The 25,048-nt window shown below is 42.8% G+C and overlaps 1 protein-coding gene across 1 annotated transcript in view; it reads left to right on the top strand.

The window, feature by feature from the left end:
• Positions 1-25,048, top strand: part of LOC135527388 (MORN repeat-containing protein 1-like) — a 78,593-nt gene that overhangs the window by 11,203 nt on the left and 42,342 nt on the right. Inside the window, exons 8-10 of the mRNA XM_064955902.1 lie at positions 6,381-6,491; positions 6,690-6,816; positions 7,554-7,765. Of these exons, the coding sequence (XP_064811974.1) occupies positions 6,381-6,491; positions 6,690-6,816; positions 7,554-7,765 (450 nt within the window). The remainder of the gene's footprint in view (positions 1-6,380; positions 6,492-6,689; positions 6,817-7,553; positions 7,766-25,048) is intronic.

Genomic DNA, 25,048 nt, shown 5'->3' on the forward strand with positions numbered 1-25,048 from the left:
TAACAAAATCCTGGGATGTGTGCTGCTGTCATGGACATCTTCAGGCATGCACAGCAACATTTTTCCGCCCAGAAAAATCTAAGGAGCGTCCATGATGTGCGTCTCCTGATTTGGTATATAACTATATTGTTACTCTCGACGCTCTGCATCCTTCATATTCGTACCTCAATAAATAAAGCGTCCTCCTAATGGTTACTCTGTCCTCAGGCATTTCACAAACCACCATATTACACACCACTCAGACTGTGGAGTGGATCACATTGTCATTGTCACAGGTCGACTCCTCTTTTTTTTATACAATTCTGGAGCTGCGGAATGCACTCATTCGTTGTCTTGCTATCAATTACATAGGCTGTGTGACCTATTTCTTGGTCGATCCATATCATCTATGCGCATTAGTGGTGTGGTAGGCTAAATAAATACATCAGAACAGTCAAAATTCAAAGAACAATGATGAAGGAAATGAAAAATGCTGGGCCAAGCATGACCAAAGTTGGTGGCTGAGAGAAAATGGAGCGAGAGAGAAGGCCAAAGCTCTAATTTTTTTAAAATCCAGCCAAACTACACATGCTCCGCTCCTCTCCGCCCACATCCTCTGGGGCTGAGAGGAAATGGAATTCCTCCTCTGGGAAGCAGGCAAGTAAGGATCTGGGACTTAAGCATTGTAAAAAAGGCTGGCACTCTTGTTTGTTCATGTATGCCTTTTGTATTGCCATATTATCATTAGCCGACTGCATTGCTACCTGTTTTCGCGTGAGTGTGTGTGGTGGTGACCAAGTTATAGTAAGGGGCCTCAACATCCCGTTCTAACTGGGCAGCACTATAGGAGGCAGATTTTAGTGAATCAGTTCAAGTGTACTAGCGGATGAGGGCATTCAGTTGACCGCTAAGACGAGCTCCAGCTAGCCATTTTTCAGGGTCCTTCGAGCCTGATTTAGCATCCGTGTTTTTTCATGGTCCTATGAGCCTGATTTATCATCCAACTGTGTTTTTCATGGTCCTACAAGCCCTGCATCAGGCCTCCTCAGTGAACATTGAGTGGAGTGATCACACCCTCTCCAGTTGGGAGATGCAGAGATTGTAGTGAATCAGTTCAACTGTACAAGCGGATGAGGGCATTCACAGTTGACCGCTAAGACGAGCTCCAGCTAGCCATTTTTCATGGTCCTTCGAGCCTGATTTAGCATCCAACTGTGTTTTTCATGGTCCTACAAGCCCTGCATCAGGCCTCTTCAGTGAACATTGAGTGGAGTGATCACACCCTCTCCAATTGGGAGATGCAGAGAGACTATGAGAGGGAAGAGATCAGGCAGGCATTCTCTAGGACCTCCCGGGCAGAGTCAGCGCCCCGGGGCCACCGCCACTAATCTCCTGACTTCCACCGCTCCAGCCCCCCCCCCCCACCTGCTTGGTCAATGCCACAGGAGCACCATCACTGCCTCTACTCCCTGAGTCAGCTAGGCTACTCCCCATGAGAAACACAACACCGGGGCCCCTGGCCTGAGCGTTCACCATCTCTGGGGCGGCAGGGTAGCCTAGTGGTTAGAGCTTTGGACTAGTAACTTAAAGGTTGCAGGTTCGAATCCCCGAGCTGACAAGGTACAAATCTGTCATTCTGCCCCTGAACAGGCAGTTAATCCACTGTTCCTAGGCCGTCATTGAAAATAAGACTTTGTTCTTAACTGACTTGGCTAGTTAAAGGTAAAAAAATAAATAATCATCTCCACGGTACTGTTGGGACTTCCACTATATCCCAAGGTAGCCTAGCTACTCACCAGATTGATGTCACTCCAGGCCCTCCCTGTTGGAGCATACTCCATATCTACCAGAACATTGGGGAGCAGCTGCCACCCCGGGCATGAGCCACCCGAGTGCCTTGTCCGCTTCTGCTCTCCATCAGCCAGCGGTGGATTATTCACCTGCTCCTAGGATGGAGCCACAGCGGGCATCTACTACAGATTTCAAGTGCAGCCAGGACGGTGGGGCCTTTTCATCCCCGCCTGCATTCACTGTGATAGTTCAAGCCCCGATTTTCAGTTACTGCCTTCCTGGCAGGTAAAGTGTCCAGGTTTTGAATGTCTTGCCCTTCAAGTAGGTCCAGTGTATCCTGTCCCCGTTGTAGGTTTAAGTTCCTTGCCTTCCTGGTAGGCCCAGTCTATCATCTACCCTTAGTCCCTAACACTAGGTCCTCAGTCTCCAGCTGTGAAACTGTTGGTCTGCTGTCGCCAGCACTAGTCGGCCCTCAGATCCTTGCCCAGTTAGGCTAGGTTCAGAGTTACCAGTTCCCCTCAGTCATTGTCCCTGTCAGGTCCAGAGTTAGTTGTCCTTGTTACGTACACATATTTTGCAGATGTTATCGCAGGTGTTCATAGCTCCAACAGTGCAGTAATACCTGACAATACAAAACAATTCACGCAAATCCCCAAATAAAAAGAAAGGGATTAAGAAATATAGAAATATTAGAACAATCAATGTCAGAGGCCGGAATATAAATAGTATATGATAGACATTATGGACTGTATGAATAGAAAAGGTGTGACTAGAATACAGTATGTACATGGTGGCAAGAAAAAGTATGTGAACCCTTTAAGAATTACCTGGATTTCTACATAAATTGGTCATAAAATGTGATCTGATCATCCTCTAAGTCACAACAATAGACAAACAGTGTGCTTAAACTAACACAGAAATGATTGTATTTTTCTTGTCTATATTGAATACTTACTTTATCCAACCTACACTGTGAATGTTTAAATTATGAGAACCCCTAGGCTAATGACTTCTCCAAAAGCTAAATGGAGTCTGGAGTCCAATCAATGAGACGAGATTGGAGATGTTGGTTAGAGCTGCCTTGCCCTATATATAAAAACACTCTCAAAATTTGAGTTTGCTATTCACAAGAAGCATTGCCTGGTGTGAACCATACCTCGAACAAAGGAGATCTCAGAAGACCGGAGATTAAGAATTGTTGACTTGCATAAAGTTGGAAAGGGTTACAAAAGTATCTATAAGCCTTGATGTTCATCAGTCCACGGTAAGACAAATTGTCTATACATGGAGAAAGTTCAGCACTGTTGCTACTCTCCCAAGGAGTGGCCATCCTGCAAATATGACTGCAAGAGCACAGTGCAGCATGCTCAATGAGGTTAAGAACAATCCTAGAGTGTCAGTTAAAGAATTACAGAAATCTATTGGAACATGCTAACATCTCTGATGAGTCTACGATACGTAAAAACACTAAACGAATTTTGTTCATGGGAGGACATCACGGAAGAAGCCACTGTTGTCCAAAAAAAGCATTACTGCATGTCTGAAGTTTGCAAAAGTGCACCTGAATGTTCCACAGCGCTACTGGCAAAATATTCTGTGGACAGATGAAACTACAGTTGAGTTGTTTGGAAGGAACACACCGCTATGTGTGAAGAAAAAAAAAAGGCACAGCACACCAATATCAAAACCTCATCCCAACTGTAAAGTATGGTGGAGGGAGAATCATGGTTTGGGGCTACTTTGCTGCCTCGGCCTGGACAGCTTTCTCTAATCGACAGAAAAACTTGGGAATTCATTTATCAAGACCGTTTGCAGGAGAATGTTAGGCTATCTGTCCGCCAATTGAACCTCAGTAGAAGTTGGGTGATGCAACAGGACAACAACCCAAAACTCAGAAGTAAATCAACAACAGAATGGCTTCAACAGAAGAAAATACATCTTCTGAAGTGGCCCGGTCAGAGTCCTGACTTCAACCCGATTTGAGATGCTGTGGCATGACCTCAAGAGAATAGTTCACACCAGGCATCCCAAGAATATTGCTGAACTGAAACAGTTTTGTAAAGAGGAATGGTCCAAAATTCCCTCTGACCGCTGTGCAGGTCTGATCCGCATCTACAGAAAACGTTTGGTTGAGGTTATTGCTGCCAAAGGAGGTTCAACCAGTTATTAAATCCAAGGGTTCACATACTTTTCCCACCCTGCACTGTAAATGTTTACACGGCATGTTCAATAAAGACATAAATGTATAATTATGTATGCAGTGGGTCAAACAGTATGTAAACATTGTTAAAGTGACCAGTGTTCAATGACTATGCAGGGCAGCAGTCTCTAAGGGGCAGGGTTGAGTGCCGGGTGATAGCTACCTAGTAACAGTGACTAAAGTTCAGTGCAGGGTACTGGGCGGAGGCCAGCTAGTGGGGACTATTTATTATCAGGCTGTTATAGCAGCAAAAGGGGGAACAACTCCATATTAATGGCCATGATTTTGGAATGATATGTTCGACAAGCAGGTGTTACATACACAAAGATTTGGTCATCTAGTGTATATATGTATATTGGTGTGGGCAATGACTGACCCTTGCAGGATTAGGCTGAGTTGTTTGGTTTGAGAGTTTTTGTCATGCTTTGCTTATAGCTAATCCTAGTGCTATTGTTTGTTCATGCATGCCTTTTGTATTTCCATATCATTTGCCTACTGCATTGCTACCTGTGTTGTGTGGCCATTAACTGTTTTATTTGTAGTGTCTATATTACATGCTGCCTCAGTGATTTCTATAGTTATTTTATGGTGCTATTAGCAGGCTACCATTGCATAGTGTCTGTAGCTTTCTGACCCTATCCAGCCTGTTCTCGTGCTCTAGAACATGTGCAGTAGCCTAGCCATCAGATAAAATCTGTAGCCAGGCCTGAGAGAGAACCATACATCTTAATAACCCTAGGCTCAGTTCTCTCCCCCTCACTGGCAATAAGTTTACATTGCTGATGTGTGAATATGTTATACTATAGCAGTCCGTGTTAGAACATCATGCTTTCTGTTTGCACATATTGTTATTGCCTTCTTAATTATCTAGAGTCCACCTTTACTATTGCATGATGTATATTTATCTCAGTAGTGTCTTAGAAATGGATCCTAAGGATTGTTTTACTCTGCCTTTCCCTGCTAGAAAGCTATGTTGAGGCCCATTACTGTAACTTGGTCACCACCACACACCATGCATATAAACCATCTTCAAATGGAAGCAGCAGTGTGTGGTGGTGACCAAGTTACAGTAATGGGCCTCAACATCACGTTCTAACCGGACAGCACTATAATGGGCAGAACCAAAACCAATCAGTATTAAGTACTAGCGGGTGAGGGAATATCCAGCCAACTGCTCAGACCAGCTCTTGGTAGCCGTTTTTTTTTTCAAACAGGCTTGACGTCTCCTCTCCTTGGCAGGATTCTGCTGCTCAGGGTGAGGCAGGTGTGGAGTGAAGGTGGGATCACTCCCATCGGGGGGGATTTCCTGTGTATGTGTACATGCAAACATGCACATGTTGGAGGAGGCAGGTTACTTACGCCTGATTCATTTGAACCAGCGCTGAGCTGACAAGTGTGTAAATTGCTCCGATTAGGATTCTGAAGATTGTGGCATCTGTTTACTCTTCTCGGTAATGCCTGCTGTCTACGAGGAGCCATCGCTTCCAAAGTTATTGATCTACCACTCTTCTCTGCCCGTTGTTTTCACCAGGCGCCCAACACAGGGGTGATCATCTCCAATCATAAGACTACTATGCACCGCGCCCTGCGTTGAATGCTAATGCCTATCGTGGATAGAACACACAGTGCTTCTTGGTACTAGGAGATGGCAGATTTATGATTTCTTAGTGCTGCCCACTACTGAATGCTAAGCCAGTGTACTGTCCTGCATGGCAATGCACCACACACAACTTCTTGGGCTCATATTAATAATGTCTCAGAGTGCTGATCTAGGATCAGGCCCATGTAATCGTGTTCATTATGATCACGACTGTGGGAAGGCAACACTGTTCCTAGATAAGCACTCCTACACCGAGATGCTTTCTGAATACAGGCCCAGCTCTTCGACTTTTGGCGTCTGTTTTTGTTCTTGGTAGATTTGAAGCGGCAGTACATGAGTGTACATGACGTGGCGTGATGACTTCCTTGACATGACATGACAAGGTTTGTTAATGGATTCGTCTGATCTGCATGCCAACTAATGGGTGGGGATGGGATGTAGTTGGATCTATTCATGAGGTGGGACCTGGCAGGCACTTCGAGACGACTCCGAACAGTGACATATGCTAATTACCTATCCTACTGAGGGCAGAGAGAGAGAGAGAAGGGGAAAGAGAAACCAACAGAGGGAGAGAAGAAAAATAGTTTACTCAAACTAGAGAGTGAGGGGAGAGAGAGCGAGAGAGCTAGTTTCCTTTTGTTATACACTAACACTTTGACCTGTCTCAGCATAGCTCTGATCAAGGGGTTTTCATGAGAGCGTGGTTTTGGATGTCGAGTGGTATTGAAAAGAAGTCTCTTTGGTGATGTGGTGCATGGAAAACTGAATGGCCTTGATTATTCATTGAAGCCCATTTGTATACCACGGCAGGTGGCGCTTCGAAAATCGTAATAGAGGGAGGAGATGTCTTGGAGGTCTTCCAAGAGACTCCATTTTGTGTGGAAGTGCAACTGCAGACGGAGGCGGGAGAGAAGGTAACGGGTGAGACACAAAATGGACGTCAGATAGGAATATCATAGTTTAATTTACGGTTAACAGGGTTGGGGATTGGGTCAATTTCAATTCAGTAAATTGAGGAAAATTCTAAGTTGACTGTTACACAATGCAGTAAAAATACAATGTGTACATCTGATTGAGAAGTGTGAACGGTAAACCATGTACAATCTCTTCTTTTTCCAGGTGAAAATGGCAGACTCTTACAAATATCCACTGCTATCAGACTCTGTGATCTCTCCCCGTCAACAACTCCAGCGAGCCTGCTAAAGATGATGGAAGACATCAAGGAAACACCCATCCCCACACCATTGTAGGATATGCCAATCATATAATTAAATAGAAAATGTATCCCTGACCAAGATGGCTGCCTTTATCAGCACATAAGAGCAGGGATGGGCAACAGGTGGATGCGGTCGGCAAGCCGATTAAATACAGCCGGCGGTCAATTTAAAAAATAAATAAATTGGGGAAACAGCACTTGAACTTCTAAAACCTGATTATAATTATTTTTTGAATGGACCGATGTATTTTGGAATAACTGTCCTTTTTTTCCAGACTGCAAATACATTTTTACAAACAAATCGGTTCACATTTGTTTTTGCGTCACTCTGTTCAATTTCCAAGTCTCGATGTGGTCCTCAAGCCTTGATGTTGCCTATCCCTGTTCAAGAGCTATGCAGGTCAATGACATTATCCGCTCCAGTGTAATCTCTATGACGCAACTTTATTCCAACGTAGTTCCATGTCTCCACTGCTTCCGCCAATGCCCATGTTTGTTAATCTTTTTTTTTTGTCCCATGGTTGGCAGGATGTGCTGTGTTTGAATTGCATGGTCTCTAGCTCTCTTGGCAGTCTAGAGATTGGGAGCTGTGTGGATTACACGGATGTGTCATCTCTCGCACTCTGTTTTTATTATTGTTCATTCACTCGCTCTGTCACACTCTTTTACTAACCCTTCTATGCCTTTCTCTCTACCTATTTCTCCTTATTTCTTCTCGCTCTCTCCCCCACTTCCTATTTTATATCTATTTCCCTCCCCCCACTCAGTGGCTTTCAGGTTGTCAGCTACCCTTTGATGGAGAGAGCCTTTGGAAGCCAGGTCTTCATAGACACTGCAGCCCCCCTAGCCGTGGCTGCGGTGGCAGCTAAATCAGGCTCAGCGCAGGCTGACTCGCCACTGCTTCCCGAGGGCGAGTGGGAGTCTGGAAGCGGATCAGACGGGCCGCCACTCGTGGGGGGTACCCCCAGCTACCTGGATGGTAAGGGATAGTCACGGCAAGTCATTCGCTACGCCGACCTTTATTTCTTTCGCACTGTTTACTGGGCCTTCTGTTATTTGTACACACACACACACTCACTCTTTCTCTCTCACTATTTATCTTGCTTTTTCTTTCTCTCTTTAAAAAAACATGGATTCTTTATAGGAGATGCCTGGAGAGCAGAGTCTACCAGTATGTGTGTATGTAAAGATATCTTTAATGTTTTGGCTGCTGAAATGTACTTCACTTAGGATTTTCCTCAGGGAAGGTCCCATTTTATGGAGCGTTTCAAGTCTATCTGGCATCACAGACGTCTCAATCAGCTACAGAGGTCTTGGCAGTAAAATTTTGTGTTTGAAGAATCAAAAAATGAAATGTCTTAATTTGTTTAATTTATCGCAAACACAAGATAGACTGTCTTTCTTATAGAAAAGCTTGTGAACAAACACAAATAATCATATTTGTCGTATCCACTATCCATACCATTTGTCATCGACACTGTTTTAACCAATAAATTATTCAATTGTTCAAGCCATCGCGACACACAACCTATCACATATAAGTGGCCCCCTTTTTAAAAAGGCTCTCTGCAATTCAGACGCCAATTCAGACACTATTTGATCAACAGCATTAATCTCAGCTAAATGCCACTTTAACCTTAAGCTGCTGTTCCACCCCACTCACCATGCTACCAGCCCATCCCATCACCCTGAGTCCGGGAGCTAGCACGCCGCCCTTCGCTTACCGTTAGAATTCTTGAGACAATTACCTTGGCAGGCAAGATGTAGGGGTGATAAATATTTCATACAGGCGTCCATTAAAGACACAAGAGGCTCCTCTTCATCGAGATGAGAGGCCAGGCCTCCCGCTGTCTAGAATGTTAATGATTGTGTAGTGCAGTGGTAGAAGGGGGTGTGTGTAGGCGGGTCGAAGGGAGAAGGCAGGGGATCAGTGATATTCCAAACAGATGTTGTTGTGGTTTTTAAGTTAATTTGTGTTGTGCTGTTCGGTACACTCCATTGCTCTTGTCAATGTTCTGGGTGCTTGGGAGGATGGATCAGCTTTAATATTGCAAATAGATTGTGGCTTCTATCAATGTAATTACCTGCATAATTTCAAATCCCCCAAATATACTCTACATGCAGTTGAAAGTAGGAAGTTTACATACACTTAGGTTGGAGTCCTTAACTCGTTTTTCAACCATTCCACACATTTCTTGTTCACAAACTATAGTTTTGGCAAGTCGGTTAGGACATCTACTTTGTGCATGACACAAATTTTTTCCAACATTTATTTACAGACAGATTATTTCACTTATAATTCACTGTATCACAATTCCAGTGAGTCAGATGTTTACATACACTAAGTTGACTGTGCCTTTAAACAGCTTGGAAAATTCCAGAAAATTATGTCATGTCTTTAGAAGCGTCTGATAGTCTAATTGACATAATTTGATTCAATTGGAGGTGTACCTGTGGATGTATTTCAAGGCCTACCTTCAAACTCAGTGCCTCTTTTCTTGACATCATGGGAAAATCAAAAGAAATTGTCCAAGACCTCAGGAAAACAAATTGTAGACCTCCACAAGTCTGGTTCATCCTTGGGAGCAATTTCCAAATGCCTGAAGGTACCACGTTCTTCTGTACAAACAATAGTATGCAAGTGTAAACACCATTGGACCACGCATCCGTCATACCTCTCAGGAAGGAGACTCGTTCTGTCTCCTAGAGATGAATGTACTTTGCGAAAAGTACCAATCAATCCCAGAACAATAGCAAAAGACCTTGTGTAGATGCTGGAGGAAATGGGTACAAAAGTATCTATCCACAGTAAAATGAGGCCTATATCGACATAACCTGAAAGGCCACTCAGCAAAGAAGAAGCCACTGCTCCAAAACCGCCATTAAAAAAAGCCAGACAACAGTTTGCAACTGCACATGGGGACAAAAAACTTACTTTTTGGAGAAATGTCCTCTGGTCTGATGAAACAAAAATAGAACTGTTTGGCCATAATGACCATCGTTATGTTTGGAGGAAAAGGCAAGAGGCTTGCAAGCCAAAGAACACCATCCCAACCATGAAGCATGGCGGTGGCAGCATCATGTTGTGGGGGTGCTTTGCTGCAGGAGGGACTGGTGCACTTCACAAAATAGATTGCATTCAAGGAAGGAAAATTATGTGGATATATTGAAGCAACATCTCAAGACATCAGTCAGGAAGTTAAAGCTTGGTTGCAAATGGACAATGACCCCCAAACATACTTCCAAAGTTGTGGCAAAATGGCTTAGGACAACAAAGTCAAGATATTGGAGTGGCCATCACAAAGCCCTGACCTCAATCCTATAGAACATTTGTGGGCAGAACTGAAAAAGCGTGTGCGAGCAAGGAGGCCTACAAACCTGACTCAGTTACACCAGCTCTGTCAGGAGGAATGGGCCAAAATTCACCCAACTTATTGTGGGAAGCTTGTGGAAGACTACCCAAAACGTTTGACCCAAGTTAAACAATTTAAAGGCAATGATTCCAAATACGAATTGAGTGTATGCAAACTTCTGACCCACTGGGAATGTGATGAAAGAAATAAAAGCTAAAATAAATAATTCTCTATACTATTATTCCGACATCTCACATTTTTAAAATAAAGTGGTGATCCTAACTGTCCTAAGACGGGGAATTCTTACTGGGAATTAATGTCAGGTTTTGTGAAAATTTGTTTGTGTATTTGGCTAAGGTGTATGTAAACTTCCGACTTCAACTTTATATAGGTTTTTTATAAATAAACTCAGCAAAAAAAGAAACGTCCTCTCACTGTCAACTGCGTTTATTTTCAGCAAACTTAACATGATTAAATATTTGTATGAACATAAGTATCAACAACTGAGACCATAAGCTGAACAAGTTCCACAGAAATGTGACTAACAGAAATGGAATAATGTGTCCCTGAACAAAGGGGGGTAACAGTCAGTATCAGGTGTGGCCACCAGCTGCATTAAGTACTGCAGTGCATCTCCTCATGGACTGCACCAGATTTGCCAGTTCTTGCTGTGAGATGTTACCCCACTCTTCCACCAAGGCACCTACAAGTTCCCAGACATTTCTGGGGGAATGGCCCTAGCCCTCACCCTGCGATCCAACAGGTCCCAGACGTGCTCAATGGGATTGACATCTGGGCTCTTCGCTGGCCATGGCAGAACACTGACATTCCTGTCTTGCAGGAAATCACCCCAGAACGAGCAGTATGGCTGGTGGCATTGTCATGCTAGAGGGTCATGTCAGCATGAGCCTGTAGGAAGGGTACCACATGAGGGAGGAGGATGTCTTCTCTGTAATGCACAACGTTGAGATTGCCTGCAATGACAACAAGCTCAGTCCACTGTTACTAGGCCGTCATTGAAAATAAGAATTTGTTCTTAACTGACTTGCCTAGTTAAATAAAGATAAAATAAAAAACCTGGAATCTTTTTCCAGCAGTCAGGAAAGAGTTCCCACATATGCTGAGCACTTGTTGGCTACCTTTCCTTCACTCTGTGGTCCGACTCATCCCAAACCATCTCAATTGGGTTGAGGTCGGGGGATTGTGTACGCCAGGTCATCTGATACAGCACTCCATCACTCGTCTTCCTGTTTATAGTCCCACTAAGCCCAAACCAGATGGGATGGCGTATCGCTGCTGAATTGCTGTAGTAGTCATGCTGGTGTGCCTCAAATTCTAAGTAAAACACAGACAATGTCTCCAGCAAAGTACCCCCACACCATAACACCACCTCCATGCTTTACGATGGGAATGCAGAGATCATCCGTTCACCCACACTGCATCTCATAAAGACACGGAGGTTGGAACAAAATTTGCAACAGCCTTTTGTCCATAGCTTGTGTTACTTGGCCCAAGCAAGTCTCCTCTTCTTATTGGTACCCTTTAGTAGTGGTGTCTTTGCAGCAATTCAACTGCGATGTCCTGATTCACACAGTCTCCTCTGAACAGTTGATGTTGAGATGTGTCTGTTACTTGAACTCTGTGAAGCATTTATTTGGGCTGCAATTTCTGAGGCTGGTAACTCTAATGAACTTATCCTCTGCAGCAGAGGTAACTCTAGGTCTTCCATTCCTGTGGCTGTCCTCATGAGAGCCAGTTTCATCATAGAGCTCAATGTTTTTAGCGACTGCACTTGAAGAAATTTCAAAGTTCTAGAAATTTTCCATATTGACTGACCTTTATGTCTTAAAGTAATGATGGACTGTCATTTCTCTTTGCTTATTTGAGCTGTTCTCGCCATAATATGGACTTGGTCTTTTACCAAATAGGGCTATCTTTTATATACCCCCACCCACCTTGTCACAACACAACTGATTGACTCAAATGCATTAAGAAGGAAAGAAATTCCACAAATGAACTTTTAACAAGGCACACCTGTTAATTGAAATGCATTCCAGGTGACTACCTCATGAAGCTAGTTGAGAGAATGCCAAAAGGGTGGCTGTTTAAAGAACATAAAATATATTTGTTTTAACACTTTTTTTTTGGTTACTCCTTGATTCCATATGTGTTATTTCATAATTTTGATGTCTTCACTATTATTCTATGATATAGGAAATAGTCCAAATAAAGAAAAACCGTTGAATGAGTGTGTGTTAACTTTTCACCGGTTGTGTATTCAAAATAATCTATCTACATGCAGATCGGTTTGGACAATTTGCACATTCGGATCAAAATAAGTGTTAAACTCATCACCACTTTTTGAGTTTCTTTGCCCATGGTTTGCCCACACTGCTCAAAGAAATAAAGGGAACACTTAAACAACACAATGTAACTCCAAGTCAATCACACTTCTGTGAAATCAAACTGTCCACTTAGGAAGCAACACTGATTGACATTAAATTTCGCATGCTGTTATGCAAATGGATAGACAACAGGTGGAAATTCTAGGCAATTAGCAAGTCGCCCCCAATAAAGGAGTGGTTCTGCAGGTGGTGACCACAGACCACTTCTCAGTTCCTATGCTTCCTGGCGGATGTTTTGGTCACTTTTGAATGCTGGCGGGGCTTTCACTCTAGTGGTAGCATGAGACGGAGTCTACAACCCACACAAGTGGCTCAGGTAGTGCAGCTCATCCAAGATGACGCATCAATGCGAGCTGTGGCAAGAAGGTTTGCTGTGTCTGTCAGTGCAGTGTCTAGAGCATGGAGGTGCTACCAGGAGACAGGCCAGTACATCAGGAGACGTGGAGGAGGCCGTAGGAGAGCAACAACCCAGCAGCAGGACCGCTACCTCTGCGCAAGGAGGAGCAGGAGGAGCACTGCCAGAGCCCTGCAAAATGACCTCCAGCAGGCCACAAATGTGCATGTGTCTGCTCAAACGGTCAGAAACACTCCATGAGGGTAGTATGAGGGCCCGACGTCCACAGGTAGGGGTCGTGCTTACAGCCCAACACAGGACATTTGGCATTTGTAAGAGAACACAAAGTTTGGCTAATTCGCCACTGGCGCCCTGTGCTCTTCACAGATGAAAGCAGGTTCACACTGAGCACATGTTGTGGCAGAGTCTGGAGATGCGGTGGAGAACATTCTGCTGCCTGCAACATCCTCCAGCATGACCGGTTTGGAGGTGGGTCAGTCATGGTGTTTTGGTGGCATTTCTTTGGGGGGCCGCACAGCCCTCCATGTGCTCGCCAGAGGTAGCCTGACTGCCATTAGGTACCGAGATGAGATCCTCAGACCCCTTGTGAGACCATATGCTGGTGCGGTTGGCCCTGGGTTCCTCCTAATGCAAGACAATGCTAGACCTCATGTGGCTGGAGTGTGTCAGCTGTTCCTGCAAGAGGAAGGCATTGATGCTATGGACTGGCCCGCCCGTTCCCCAGACCTGAATCCAATTGAGCACATCTGGGACATCATGTCTCGCTCCATCCACCAACGCCACGTTGCAACACAGACTGTCCAGGAGTTGGCGGATGCTTTTGTCCAGTTCTGGGAGGAGATCCCTCAGGAGACCATCCGCCACCTCATCAGGAGCATGCCCAGGCGTTGTAGGGAGGTCATACAGGCACGTGGAGGCCACACACACTACTGAGCCTCATTTTGACTTGTTTTAATAAGGACATTACACTACAGGCTGATCCAACATTGATGTAGTTTTCCACTTTAATTTTGAGTGTGACTCCAAATCCAGACCTTCATGGGTTGATAAATTTGATTTCCATTGATAATTCTTGTGTGATTTTGTCAGCACATTCAACTATGTAAAGAAAGTATTTAATAAGAATATTTCATTCATTCAGATCTAGGTTGAGATTTTAGTGTTCCCTTTATTTTTTGGAGCAGTGTATATCTCACCCCCACAGTCCTTTTCCACACATCTCTAAAGTTTTTATATGCGTTTCCGAAAACAATCGATATTATATTCCTTCTCTTTTAGCCCAGAAAATACTGATCGTCTTATCTGCTAAGCCCTTACAATTGTAACTGGCTTTACTTATTTCACCATTTACCATAATGATATACAAGTTTCAATTCTATTTATCATTATATATGTTTGTGAACTTACCATTAAAATGTACCATAATGATTGTGTCTATATACTGTATCTGTACCATGATATTTGCACAGCAACTGAGTCAACCTTCAATTGTTCCTCTCTGTTGTCATCCCAGTGACTGGTAGACCACCCCTGTGGCCTTTGAGAGATTGGGACCCGTCCTTTAAAAAGAGCACACAGTGCCACCCACAGAACAGAAGCAGATTAACTGCCAAAAGTATTTCCAAAACACTCACCTCCGTTGTATTGTATACTGTTATTACAAAAAATATATATGTAAAAAAAATTGTGCATATCTTAATTTATTTCCTTAATTAACAAACAGTAATATGTAGGAACTTCATAGGAAGGATTGTTATCTATAACCAGGACCGGCATTACAAAAATATATATTTTTGGCAAGCGCGGATTATTTTGGGAAACAATTATTGTGATTCATCCTATACTGTCCTTGACATCATTACCCCTTAGCAACAGATGTGGGATACATACACACCCTTCCTCTACAAACAACCACAAGCTTAGATGTTCAACAGTTGTTCCATCCCGAGCCCAACTCAACAGAAGACTTGATGTGTGAATGCATATACAATTGTAGCCGTTTGAGAAGGCATGCAAAATTGAGCAAGAATGGGGAGATTTGCTTAACCAATGTCAAGTCCTCGCCGATGGAGCTCAGATACACCCCTGAAACACAAACACATGCTGGTCCCCCGTTGTTACCATTTTTCCAAGTGTCCCTGAGTAGTCAGACCTTTTGATTATTTTGTGCCGCCAGGGCCACAATCATTTCCCCCCTCTCTGATTGTTTGAGTGTGACCCCCTCCCCATTGGTTACTGCAGCTAGTGTTGCCAGCACTGCCACTACCTGGGTGGATGTTTCCAGCGGAATTCCCACCAGCTAGGTACAAGGTCGTCAAGGTTCTTATTAGCAGCTTTGAGAAATCCTTGTATATTATGCTTACCCTCCCGGGGGCTTTGGCTTTGTTGGACCAACACTGCCAGGCAGGCTCAGACTGTTGATGATGCTGCTTTAGTGAGTCTCTGACCACGTTTATCTTTCTGTCTTGGCTGTGTATAGGCTACTTGCAGTAAGCCTATAAAACATAAGGATTTCTCCTTAGTGTGTGGGTCACTCAGATGGGTGCCTAGGGTACAGGGTTCACCGTTCCATCATGATAGGACAATAAATAAATAGACTTTGTAATTTATTTTTAAATGTGTATCCCATATCTGCACAGAATGTAAAACTCCCACAACTCTTGTTTGCAGACACTGGCATTTGCAACCATTTTCCTTTTTCAGTCACTTAACTCACCACACTTTTCCAATCACAAAAACACACACCCCATCTTCCATTACAACCACACTCCCCCACATACCCACACTGTGCCGTCTATGTCCTCTGTTTGGTGTGTTTTTATCTCCACTATGTTGATTCCTACTTCATTTTGCGCTTTTGAGTACTTTTGTGTTCCAGTACCTTTTTATATTTGAAGATTATTATTATTTCAATAATGATCCATTCTTCTAATGCTATCTTTAATCTGTTTATAAATACTCTAAATTATTTTACAACATTCCCTATTTTGAATGGTATATTGTATTTGTAGTTTATTTCTTCGTCAATTTATGTATTTTTTTTTAAAGTTTTTTTTTTACAATTCCTACCGTGGATAGTATTATTATACATTATATTATACATTATTCTACTCCTCTATGGGAACTTGGTATTATTTAGAATAGCCATGGAGTAGTCTTGGTGTCTCAGAACAGCTGGTTATCAATGTACAGTTTATCTACTGCGAGAACTGCACGTTTCCCTTTTAGTCTATTTGCTTTGAAGAGTGGGGACAGAACTTTGCGCCGTTCTGCAATTTCCTTCGGGAACTGATCATTCGTGCCTATCTTCGTGCCAGCGAGTCTTTTGCCCAGGTTTTTAACCATTATTTTTATTCTTAAAAGAATGCAAATTTGGCAACAATCGGGTGCTCGTTTCTCTGTCCGAAAAGATGTACACATTCGATTTTGATTTTGTTGACAGTATTGCCTGGGATTTGTTACTCTCTCTGGGTCCTCATTCTCTTTAATACTGTTAGTAGCATATCTTCTCTCATAGATCTAGTCTGTATTTCAAGTAAGGCTTCTTTCAGAAACATGTTCTTTAACATCCGTTTCAATAGTATGGACTGTAGCGTTTAGATTTTTTGTTTCTTTCTCTATTGTCGTAGATTTTTCATCACTCATCTCAAGGCTCGACTTTAACTCCTGTATATCTTTACCGACTAGTTCAAGTATGCCCAACTTATCATTCATCATCTTTAGCAAGACGGTCTCTACACTTAAACTGTTTTGTGTTCTTATCCAGATTGCAGCTTATTGCCCACTAGTATGTGAAGTGCTAATATTTCATCGGATTTACAGATATTGAATATTACGTTTTCATCTTGAGGCATTCTGTTCCGCTGTCTTCAGTCTGCCATTGTTCTTCCCTACACTGTCCTGCTTGGTGGTGTTTTGTTTTGTGAGGGAAGTGTATTCAAATTCCATTACTACTATCCATAATATTATAGCCGGCCCTACGCATTCCATTTCCCTGACCAAACTGAGACACTGTCACTCTATGGCCGGCAGAGTTCTGATTCTGTGTTCTTCTGAATTAGGCAGATAATGACGATATACTATCTGGACATGATGCATTATATTATATATATATATATACCAGAGCCTTATCGATATACTATCCAGTAGTGTATTATATTGTATGTCAGGACCATGATAGAGTTGAGTGTGCTTCCTCTGCTCAGGAAAGGAAGTGCGTGGAGAGCAGAATCAGTCAGGAGAAGGGGAATCAACCACTATCACTGAGTTCTTCTCAGGTAATTATGCCTCTCGTTAACACATCTGCGTCTTTAACTTCTTCAAGATTCATGAAAATGGTTTGGGGATCTGGATTGCCATATAGGCTAGAGTTGGCAAGAGGGTCCATCAAGTTCACTACCTTAACTTTTTAAATGTAATTGTCAAAATGTAGATTTACACCTAAATAGACGTACCCAAAAGTAATTATTTACCGAGAGGGCCATAAACAATACGTAGTAATGCTTATACTGTCTGAAAGATTAAAATCTCACCTTTTCTGGTAAAACATAGTTATAAATTGCTGAGATGTAGTCACATTTACGGACACAAGCTCAAGTACACAGTACAAATATGAAAAATTATATGGGAATAGGACTTGAACCGATTTGAAATGCTTTCTAAATATAGTAACAATCAAATTATAAACTACTTAAAACATTTCACCTTTCTTATAACTGTAAAACAAATATGATCATACTTAGGGAGAGTACAAAATTGGCACCATTTCATATAACTGATGACCGAGTATTTCTGCCCAGCATCCTCTGAGCGAAGCACAGACGCCATTCAAATGCCTGCTGACTCGTTGAAAGTGGTCTTGTTAAAATTCTACAAAATGATACTGTTGATACTGCATTTGCTGCAATCGCTAGAGTCTCCGGGTTAATAACACATATTGTTAGCGGAGCTGCGAGGTTCACAGCAAGGGGAGTTTGATCCTTTGTCTAGATAGGCCCGAAAATGTTACTTGTCGCTCTCTATGAGGTGTCAGATTTCACATACTCCATCTCAGATGAGAGCCGAGAACTGCATGCGAAGCGGGACAACCGAAGGTGTCACGGTCAAAGTGCAATCATTGGATAATAAAATGGATGAGCTCCGATCAAAACTAAGCTACCAACGGGACATTTAAAAACTAATATCTTGTGTTTCACTGAGTCGTGGCTAAATGACGACATGGATAACATGCAGCTGCTTGGGTTTTTTGTGCATCGGAAAGATAGAACAGCTGCCTCCGGTAAGACCAGGGCTGGCGGTCTGTGTCTATTTGTAAATAACAGCTGGTGCACAAAATCTAATATTAAGGAAGTCTCAAGGTTTTGCTCGCCTGAGGTAGAGTATCTCGTGAAAAGCTGTGGACCACAGACTGGAATATGTTCCGGGATTCTTCCAATGGTATTGAGGAGTACACAACATCAGTCACTGGCTAGAAGCAGTGGTAAATTTAGCTAAACTCGCATTAACATCTGCTAACCATGTGTATGTGATCAATAACATTTGGTTTCGTCAATAAGTGCATTCGACGCTTGTCGGATGTGGCATGGCTTGCAAACTATTATGGACTACAAAGGGAAGCACGTCCACGATCTGCCCAGTGACACAAGCCTACAAGATGAGCTAAATGACTTCTATGCTCGCTTCGAGGCAAGCAACACTGAAGCATGCATGAGAGCACTAGCTGTTCCGGAAGGATTGTGTGATCCAGCTCTCCGTAGCCGATGTGAGTAAGACCTTTAAACAGGTCAACATTCACAAGGCTGCATGGCCAGATGGATTACCAGGATGTGTCTTCACTGATATTTTCAACCTGTCCCTGTAACACCAACATTTTTCAAGCAGACCACTATAGTCCCTGTGCCCAAGAACCCCAAGGTAAACTGCCTAAATGACTACCGACCCAAGGCACTCACGTCTGTAGGTGTGAAGTGCTTTGAAAGGCTGGTCATGGCTCACATCAACACAGTTTTTCCTAGGAATCCAAGACCCACCCTAATTTGCATACCGCTCTACAGATGACGCAATCTCTATTGCACTCCACACTGCCCTTTCCCACCTGGACAAAACGAACATCTACGTGAGAATGCTGTTCATTGACTACAGCTCAGCGTTCAACATCAGTGAAGTCAAAGCTCATTGCTAAGCTAAGGATCTTGGGACTAAGCACCTCCCTCTGCAACTGGATCCTGGACATCCTGACGTCCCCCGCCAGGTGGTGAGGGTAGGTAGCTACACATCCGCTACGCTGATCCTCAACACGGGGGCCCCTCAGGTGTGAGTGCTCAGTCCCCTCCTGTAATCCCTGTTCACTCATGACTGCACGGCCAGGCACAACTCCAACACCATCATTAAGTTTTCCGACGACACAACAGTGGTAGGCCTGATCACCAACAACAATGAGACAGCCTGTAGAGAGGAGGTCAGAGACCTGGCAGTGTGGTGCCAGGATAACAGTCTCTCCCTCCATGTAATTAAGACAAAGGAGATGATCGTGGACTACAGAAAATGGAGGACCGAGCACGCCCCCATTCTCATCGACAAGGCTGTAGTGGAGCAGGTTGAGATCTTTTAAGTTCCTTGGTGTCCACAATACCAACAAACTATCATGGTCCAAACACACTAAGACAGTCGTGAAGAAGGCACGACAACATCTATTCCCCCTCAGAAGACTGAAAAGATTTGGCATGGGTCCTCAGATCCTCAAAAGGTTCTACTGCTGCACCATCAAGAGCACCTCCCTCCACACACACATTTTTACGCTGCTGCTATTTGCTGTTTTTTTAATCTATGCATAGTCAATTTACCTCTAGCAAAATGTATATTTTACCTCAACTAAACTGTGCCCCCTCACATTGAATCTGTACCGGTACCCCCCTGTATATAGTCTCGCTACTGTTATTTTATTGTTGCTTATTAATTATTTATTTTTCTATATTTTTTTTTTGCATCAGTTTATTTTAGTAAATACTTGAACACTTGTTTTTCTTAACTGTGTTGTTGTCTAAGGGTTTGTATAAGCATTTCACTGTAAGGTCTGTATTTGGCGCATGTGACATAATATTTGATTTGATTTTGAAATAGGGGACTAAACGTTTTCAAATGGTGAAAGCCTATATTAACATGGGGAGCGCCAAAAGAGGCTTCGTGGCAAGTGTGCCCTTCCGGCCTAGAATTCGGGATTTTAGGTGCAAGGCCATTTTGCCTTCAAATGGTACCCTATATCTTCCAGGGCATCAAGGCCATCTGCTAGGCCAGCATCAAGGCCATCTGCTAGGCCAGCCATTAACCGAAATATCCAATTAAATTGATTTGAAAATCAAACACTAGCTAAGAATCTATATAAATGTATAAAAAACGCAGCTCCAGACCGATGCCAACATGAGGGAGGCGCTTGAAAATGTAGCCAAACTTTAATGAGACTTTTAATGACGTATACTGTATAGGCTTGTCAAGTTTGAGAAATATAATATAGGATCATTATTAATATTAACATCTAAAGGCTTCTGTTGACATACTCGAGGCCTGTTGTGCACTGCAACCTCCGTCATCTTGCAATCTGAGCGGAGACGGTCAACATCTTGAAACCATAAACGTAATGTTTTACCAACTGTACTTTGTCATTTTTCTGTGTTCCGACCATAGGAATGGTAAGAGGATCATTTGATAAACAATTCCTCATATGCCATTGAACCCAGAATTGCTGTCATGTTCTCTGTCTTTTGTTGTCCAGCAGCCAAAGACACAATCCGAGTCATATTAACAACCCATCTTTAGATCTTACCTCTTTCTACATTTCTAAAGGATATTTCCGTCTGTCATATGAAACGCTTGCATTTGCAGTGTGCTTTTCAATCATTTCATCTTGGAACATTTGCGCTTATAGACAACTGCCGTGCGCACATTGCTGCGTTCATAATGTGAAGAAAGCCTAATAGTTTATCGTTCTGATCTGTAGCAGCAGCCTCATTTGCTTTTAAAAGTTGTATTTTATGTACAGTTGTATTCATTTGGGATCTATCATCCCACAACTGTCCCAGTTGAGTCTGTTATTTATTTCTCTCACAGAATGACAAGCTGACCAATAGAATAGGTACTTTTGCACTATGGAGGAAAGTAGATTGACATACAGTAGGTTTGTGCTTTTGCTGTTTGTTACTCATCTTGTTGGCTGACAAAAAGTAAATGTGGACAGTTCTTCTAACATCTTCACTATGCACCTTGGAATTGGATAAGGACGTGTGCCGTTGCATCCCCGATTTTTCCGTCTTCACTTGTAGCCTACTTCGGAGCTGCTAGGCCTGTGAAAAGGAACCGATCATGTGACGGCATTGGCTTATCAGAATTGAGATATCTGAGTGGGCCACCTGAGTGATAGGTGCTTTGGAGCACTGCGATTGGCAGGGAGAAGGGAATTATACTTATTATATTCAGCCCAAGGGCACTATGGCCACTTTTTTTCCGCAAGGCATGGATTGTTTTTGGGGACAGTACAACCACACAAGTGGTCATCGGCGGCCATAGCCGTCGTTGCTACTGGGAAATTCGAAGCCTGGTGCCCTCTATCCAATTATATGGGTACATTTTGATAGACAGCAGAATTCTGAGGAGAGTCCTTTCTCAACCTCACCACCAATGACCTTAATCTAATTTTTAGTCTGAACAATGTTCCTCCCTATGGTCGCTTAGTCCTCTAGTTAAGTCGTTATTGACAGCATTAAGATGTTCTCTTGGAATTAAGTGAAAGTACACAATATTAGTGTATTTTATTTTCCTCTTCAGGGGCTCTTTTGCGGCCCTTGTTTTTTGACCGATTTACAGTTGTTTGTTCTCTGTTGTCCAAGGTCTGAGGATCAATGCTATTTGATCGAGCCTGATCTTTTCTTCGAGTCGAGAACTTGCGCTTATCTCTGTTCAAAGTGCCACTGATAGTGAAAATCCATTGAGGCTCTCTTCGGACAGCACAAGCAGCTCTTTTACTTTATCTCTCTCTCTCTTGCTCCCCAAGCGCATCTCCCATTCATTTGCACTGAACAACAGTGGACTGCGCAGGGCTTTGCCCGTAAAGTTCAAAGGAAGCCCTCTCAGTTAAGTGGAAATGCACAGGGGATGATAATTCACTGCTCTCCATGCTGCGAGAGAGAAAGGGGGAGGGAGAGAGGATGAAGTAAGTAATGTAGTAACTGAGAAGGAGAGAAAGGAGTAAGTAAATGAGATGAAAAGGAGAGATGAAGGGCAGAGAAGTAGGAGAAAGAGGGAGTAATTAAGAGTTTACAGAAGCAGCACAACTGAGTACATTCATGACTACTGAAACCGATCTTAAATTGTATTAACTTGGATAAAGTATCAGGACATAGAAATGGGAGTGAGAGGGAGAGAGAGGCAGTGCAAGAGACCGAGATGAATTGCGAGGACGTGTGTTTGTTTGTACGCACGGGTGTGTGTGTGTGTGTGTCAAAAGAGAGAAGGTCAGAGCGCCGGCGAGGCTGCTTCCGTCTCGCCTCGTTAATTTCCTGACGGCCTCGGCTCATTTCGCAGCAGTTAAGCTAGGTGAGAAAGCAACTGACCCCTACGGCTAATCCTCCCCCCGCTGCTACCTGCCCCATCTCTCTCTCCCTCATACCTCTTTCACTGTCCCTCTTTCATTCTCTCTCCCTTCTCTCACTCTCTCTCCCCTCTTTCTCTACCACTCTCTTTCTCTCTCCCCGCCCCTCTCTTCCTCTCCATCTCTGTATACGGTTGCTGTGTTTTCACCACCAGGCCACTCCCATAGGAGATGCAGCTTCATCAAGTCTAGGAGTATAAGAAAGGGCATCATCATTAGGTTAGTCTCTGATCGCCCTCCCTAAGTAATTATCCCTCGCCTAGACTCTGGCAGCAGACATAATTGATTTAATGGAGTGCTCTCTCTCTCCACTTCTTTTACGATGCTCAGGAGTATGTTTTCTCTTGTTAAAGATTGGGATACATTTTTGATTAATGGCGTACAACACCGCATAACACTTTTATTGAAATCTGAATGGGATTTAATGTGGAGTGTAAATGGTTAATGTCATAAATGGAGATCCTTTTGTAAGGGGTGTTCTGTATTTCATCTGCTTATTTATTTCTGTATCAAGGAGAGAATGTTTCTCTCACCATAGAAAAGACCCAGAGACATTGGAGGTGTCAATTTTAAACGATTATAACATTTTATCAGTACAGTACATCACACATAAAAGGCCCATAGCCATTTGAGAGAGATTTATTTACCGAAGGTGCCATTGACGGGCATTAAAACACAGAATTTACAGTTTTCCATCTGGTTTATAATACTTCTGGTCAAATATGTGTGAAAAATCCAATTATGTTTTATTGATCATCAAAACTATCTGGAAGCTTTGGCCTTGAATTTATGAGAGTGGGGTGCAGATGTGATTCAGACCTGATAAATCAAGGTAATTTCAGTTGGCCTCCAGAGGTGGGGTGCTTGTAGAGGTGAGCCTCTACCTCCTCCATCCATCCATCTATTCCTCTCTCTTTCACGCTCTCTCTGATGATTTAATCATGGCGTTCGCTTAGGGATCATACCTTGAAAATGATGTATATCTTAAAGGGTGCCCGGTCGACTGGAACAGAAAACAGACATGCATTTAAATGTCCCCCAAATTTTTCATCCTTTTTATACATTCATTGATAGATGTTGAACCTGGTAAGTAATGTTAAAGAAGCAACACTCTACTCTACCGTAATGGCTTTTACCTGGCTGTGGCTGAAGACGAACAGTCGTTATTGTGGTTTAGAGGGATTCCATATGAAACCAGGACAAAAAAAGACAGGATTTGGGGGATTTTCATGACATTTATATCTAAAAGCATAATTGAGAAATAATGTATCAAAGTTGGCATATTTCTGACATTTTGGCCTTACCTTGGCCTCCTTTAAGACTCCATAATATTTCATCTGTAGGTGCTACAAAGCAGCAATTGGTGTCAAATGAAGCTTTACCACTTGCTCTGTAATATGAATAGTATTTTGTTTTACATTAATTTATGAATATTGTAAAATATTAACATGAATATTGACAACACATTTTATGATATACATTATGATCCAATTTGTAAGCATTACAACAGAGTGAATGTGAAAATGGATTCAAAATGGACACCTTATGCTGGTAATTTGCAGTATTTTTTTATTTTATTGTTTATTTCACCTTTATTTAACCAGTTAGGCAAGTTGAGAACAAGTTCTCATTTACAATTGCGACCTGGCCAAGATAAAGCAAAGCAGTTCGACACATACAACGACACAGAGTTACACATGGAGTAAAACAAAAATACAGTCAATAATACAGTATAAACAAGTCTATATACGATGTGAGCAAATGAGGTGAGATAAGGGAGGTAAAGGCAAAAAAGGCCATGGTGGCAAAGTAAATGCAATATAGCAAGTAAAACACTGGAATGGTAGATTTGCAAAGGAAGAATGTGCAAAAGTAGAAATAAAAAATAATGGGGTGCAAAAGAGCAAAATAAATAAATTAAATACAGTAGGGAAAGAGGTAGTTGTTTGGGCTAAATTATAGGTGGGCTATGTACAGGTGCAGTAATCTGTGAGCTGTTCTGATAGTTGGTGCTTAAAGCTAGTGAGAGAGAAGTGTTTCCAGTTTCAGAGATTTGTGTAGTCCGTTCCAGTCATTGGCAGCAGAGAACTGGAAGTAGAGGCGGCCAAAGAAAGAATTGGTTTTGGGGGTGACTAGAGAGATTTACCTGCTGGAGCGTGTGCTACAGGTGGAAGATGCTATGGTGACCAGCGAGCTGAGATAAGGGGGGACTTTACCTAGCAGGGTCTTGTAGATAACATGGAGCCAGTGGGTTTGGCGACGAGTATGAAGCGAGGGCCAGCCAACGAGAGCGTACAGGTCGCAATGGTGGGTTGTATATGGGGCTTTGGTGACAAAACGGATTGCACTGTGATAGACTGCATCCAATTTGTTGAGTAGGGTATTGGAGGCTATTTTGTAAATGACATCGCCAAAGTCGAGGATTGGTAGGATGGTCAGTTTTACAAGGGTATGTTTGGCAGCATGAGTGAAGGATGCTTTGTTTGCGAAATAGGAAAGCCAATTCTAG

The sequence above is a fragment of the Oncorhynchus masou genome, chromosome 33 (genome assembly GCF_036934945.1).
Source record: "Oncorhynchus masou masou isolate Uvic2021 chromosome 33, UVic_Omas_1.1, whole genome shotgun sequence".
Classification (NCBI taxonomy): domain Eukaryota; kingdom Metazoa; phylum Chordata; class Actinopteri; order Salmoniformes; family Salmonidae; genus Oncorhynchus; species Oncorhynchus masou.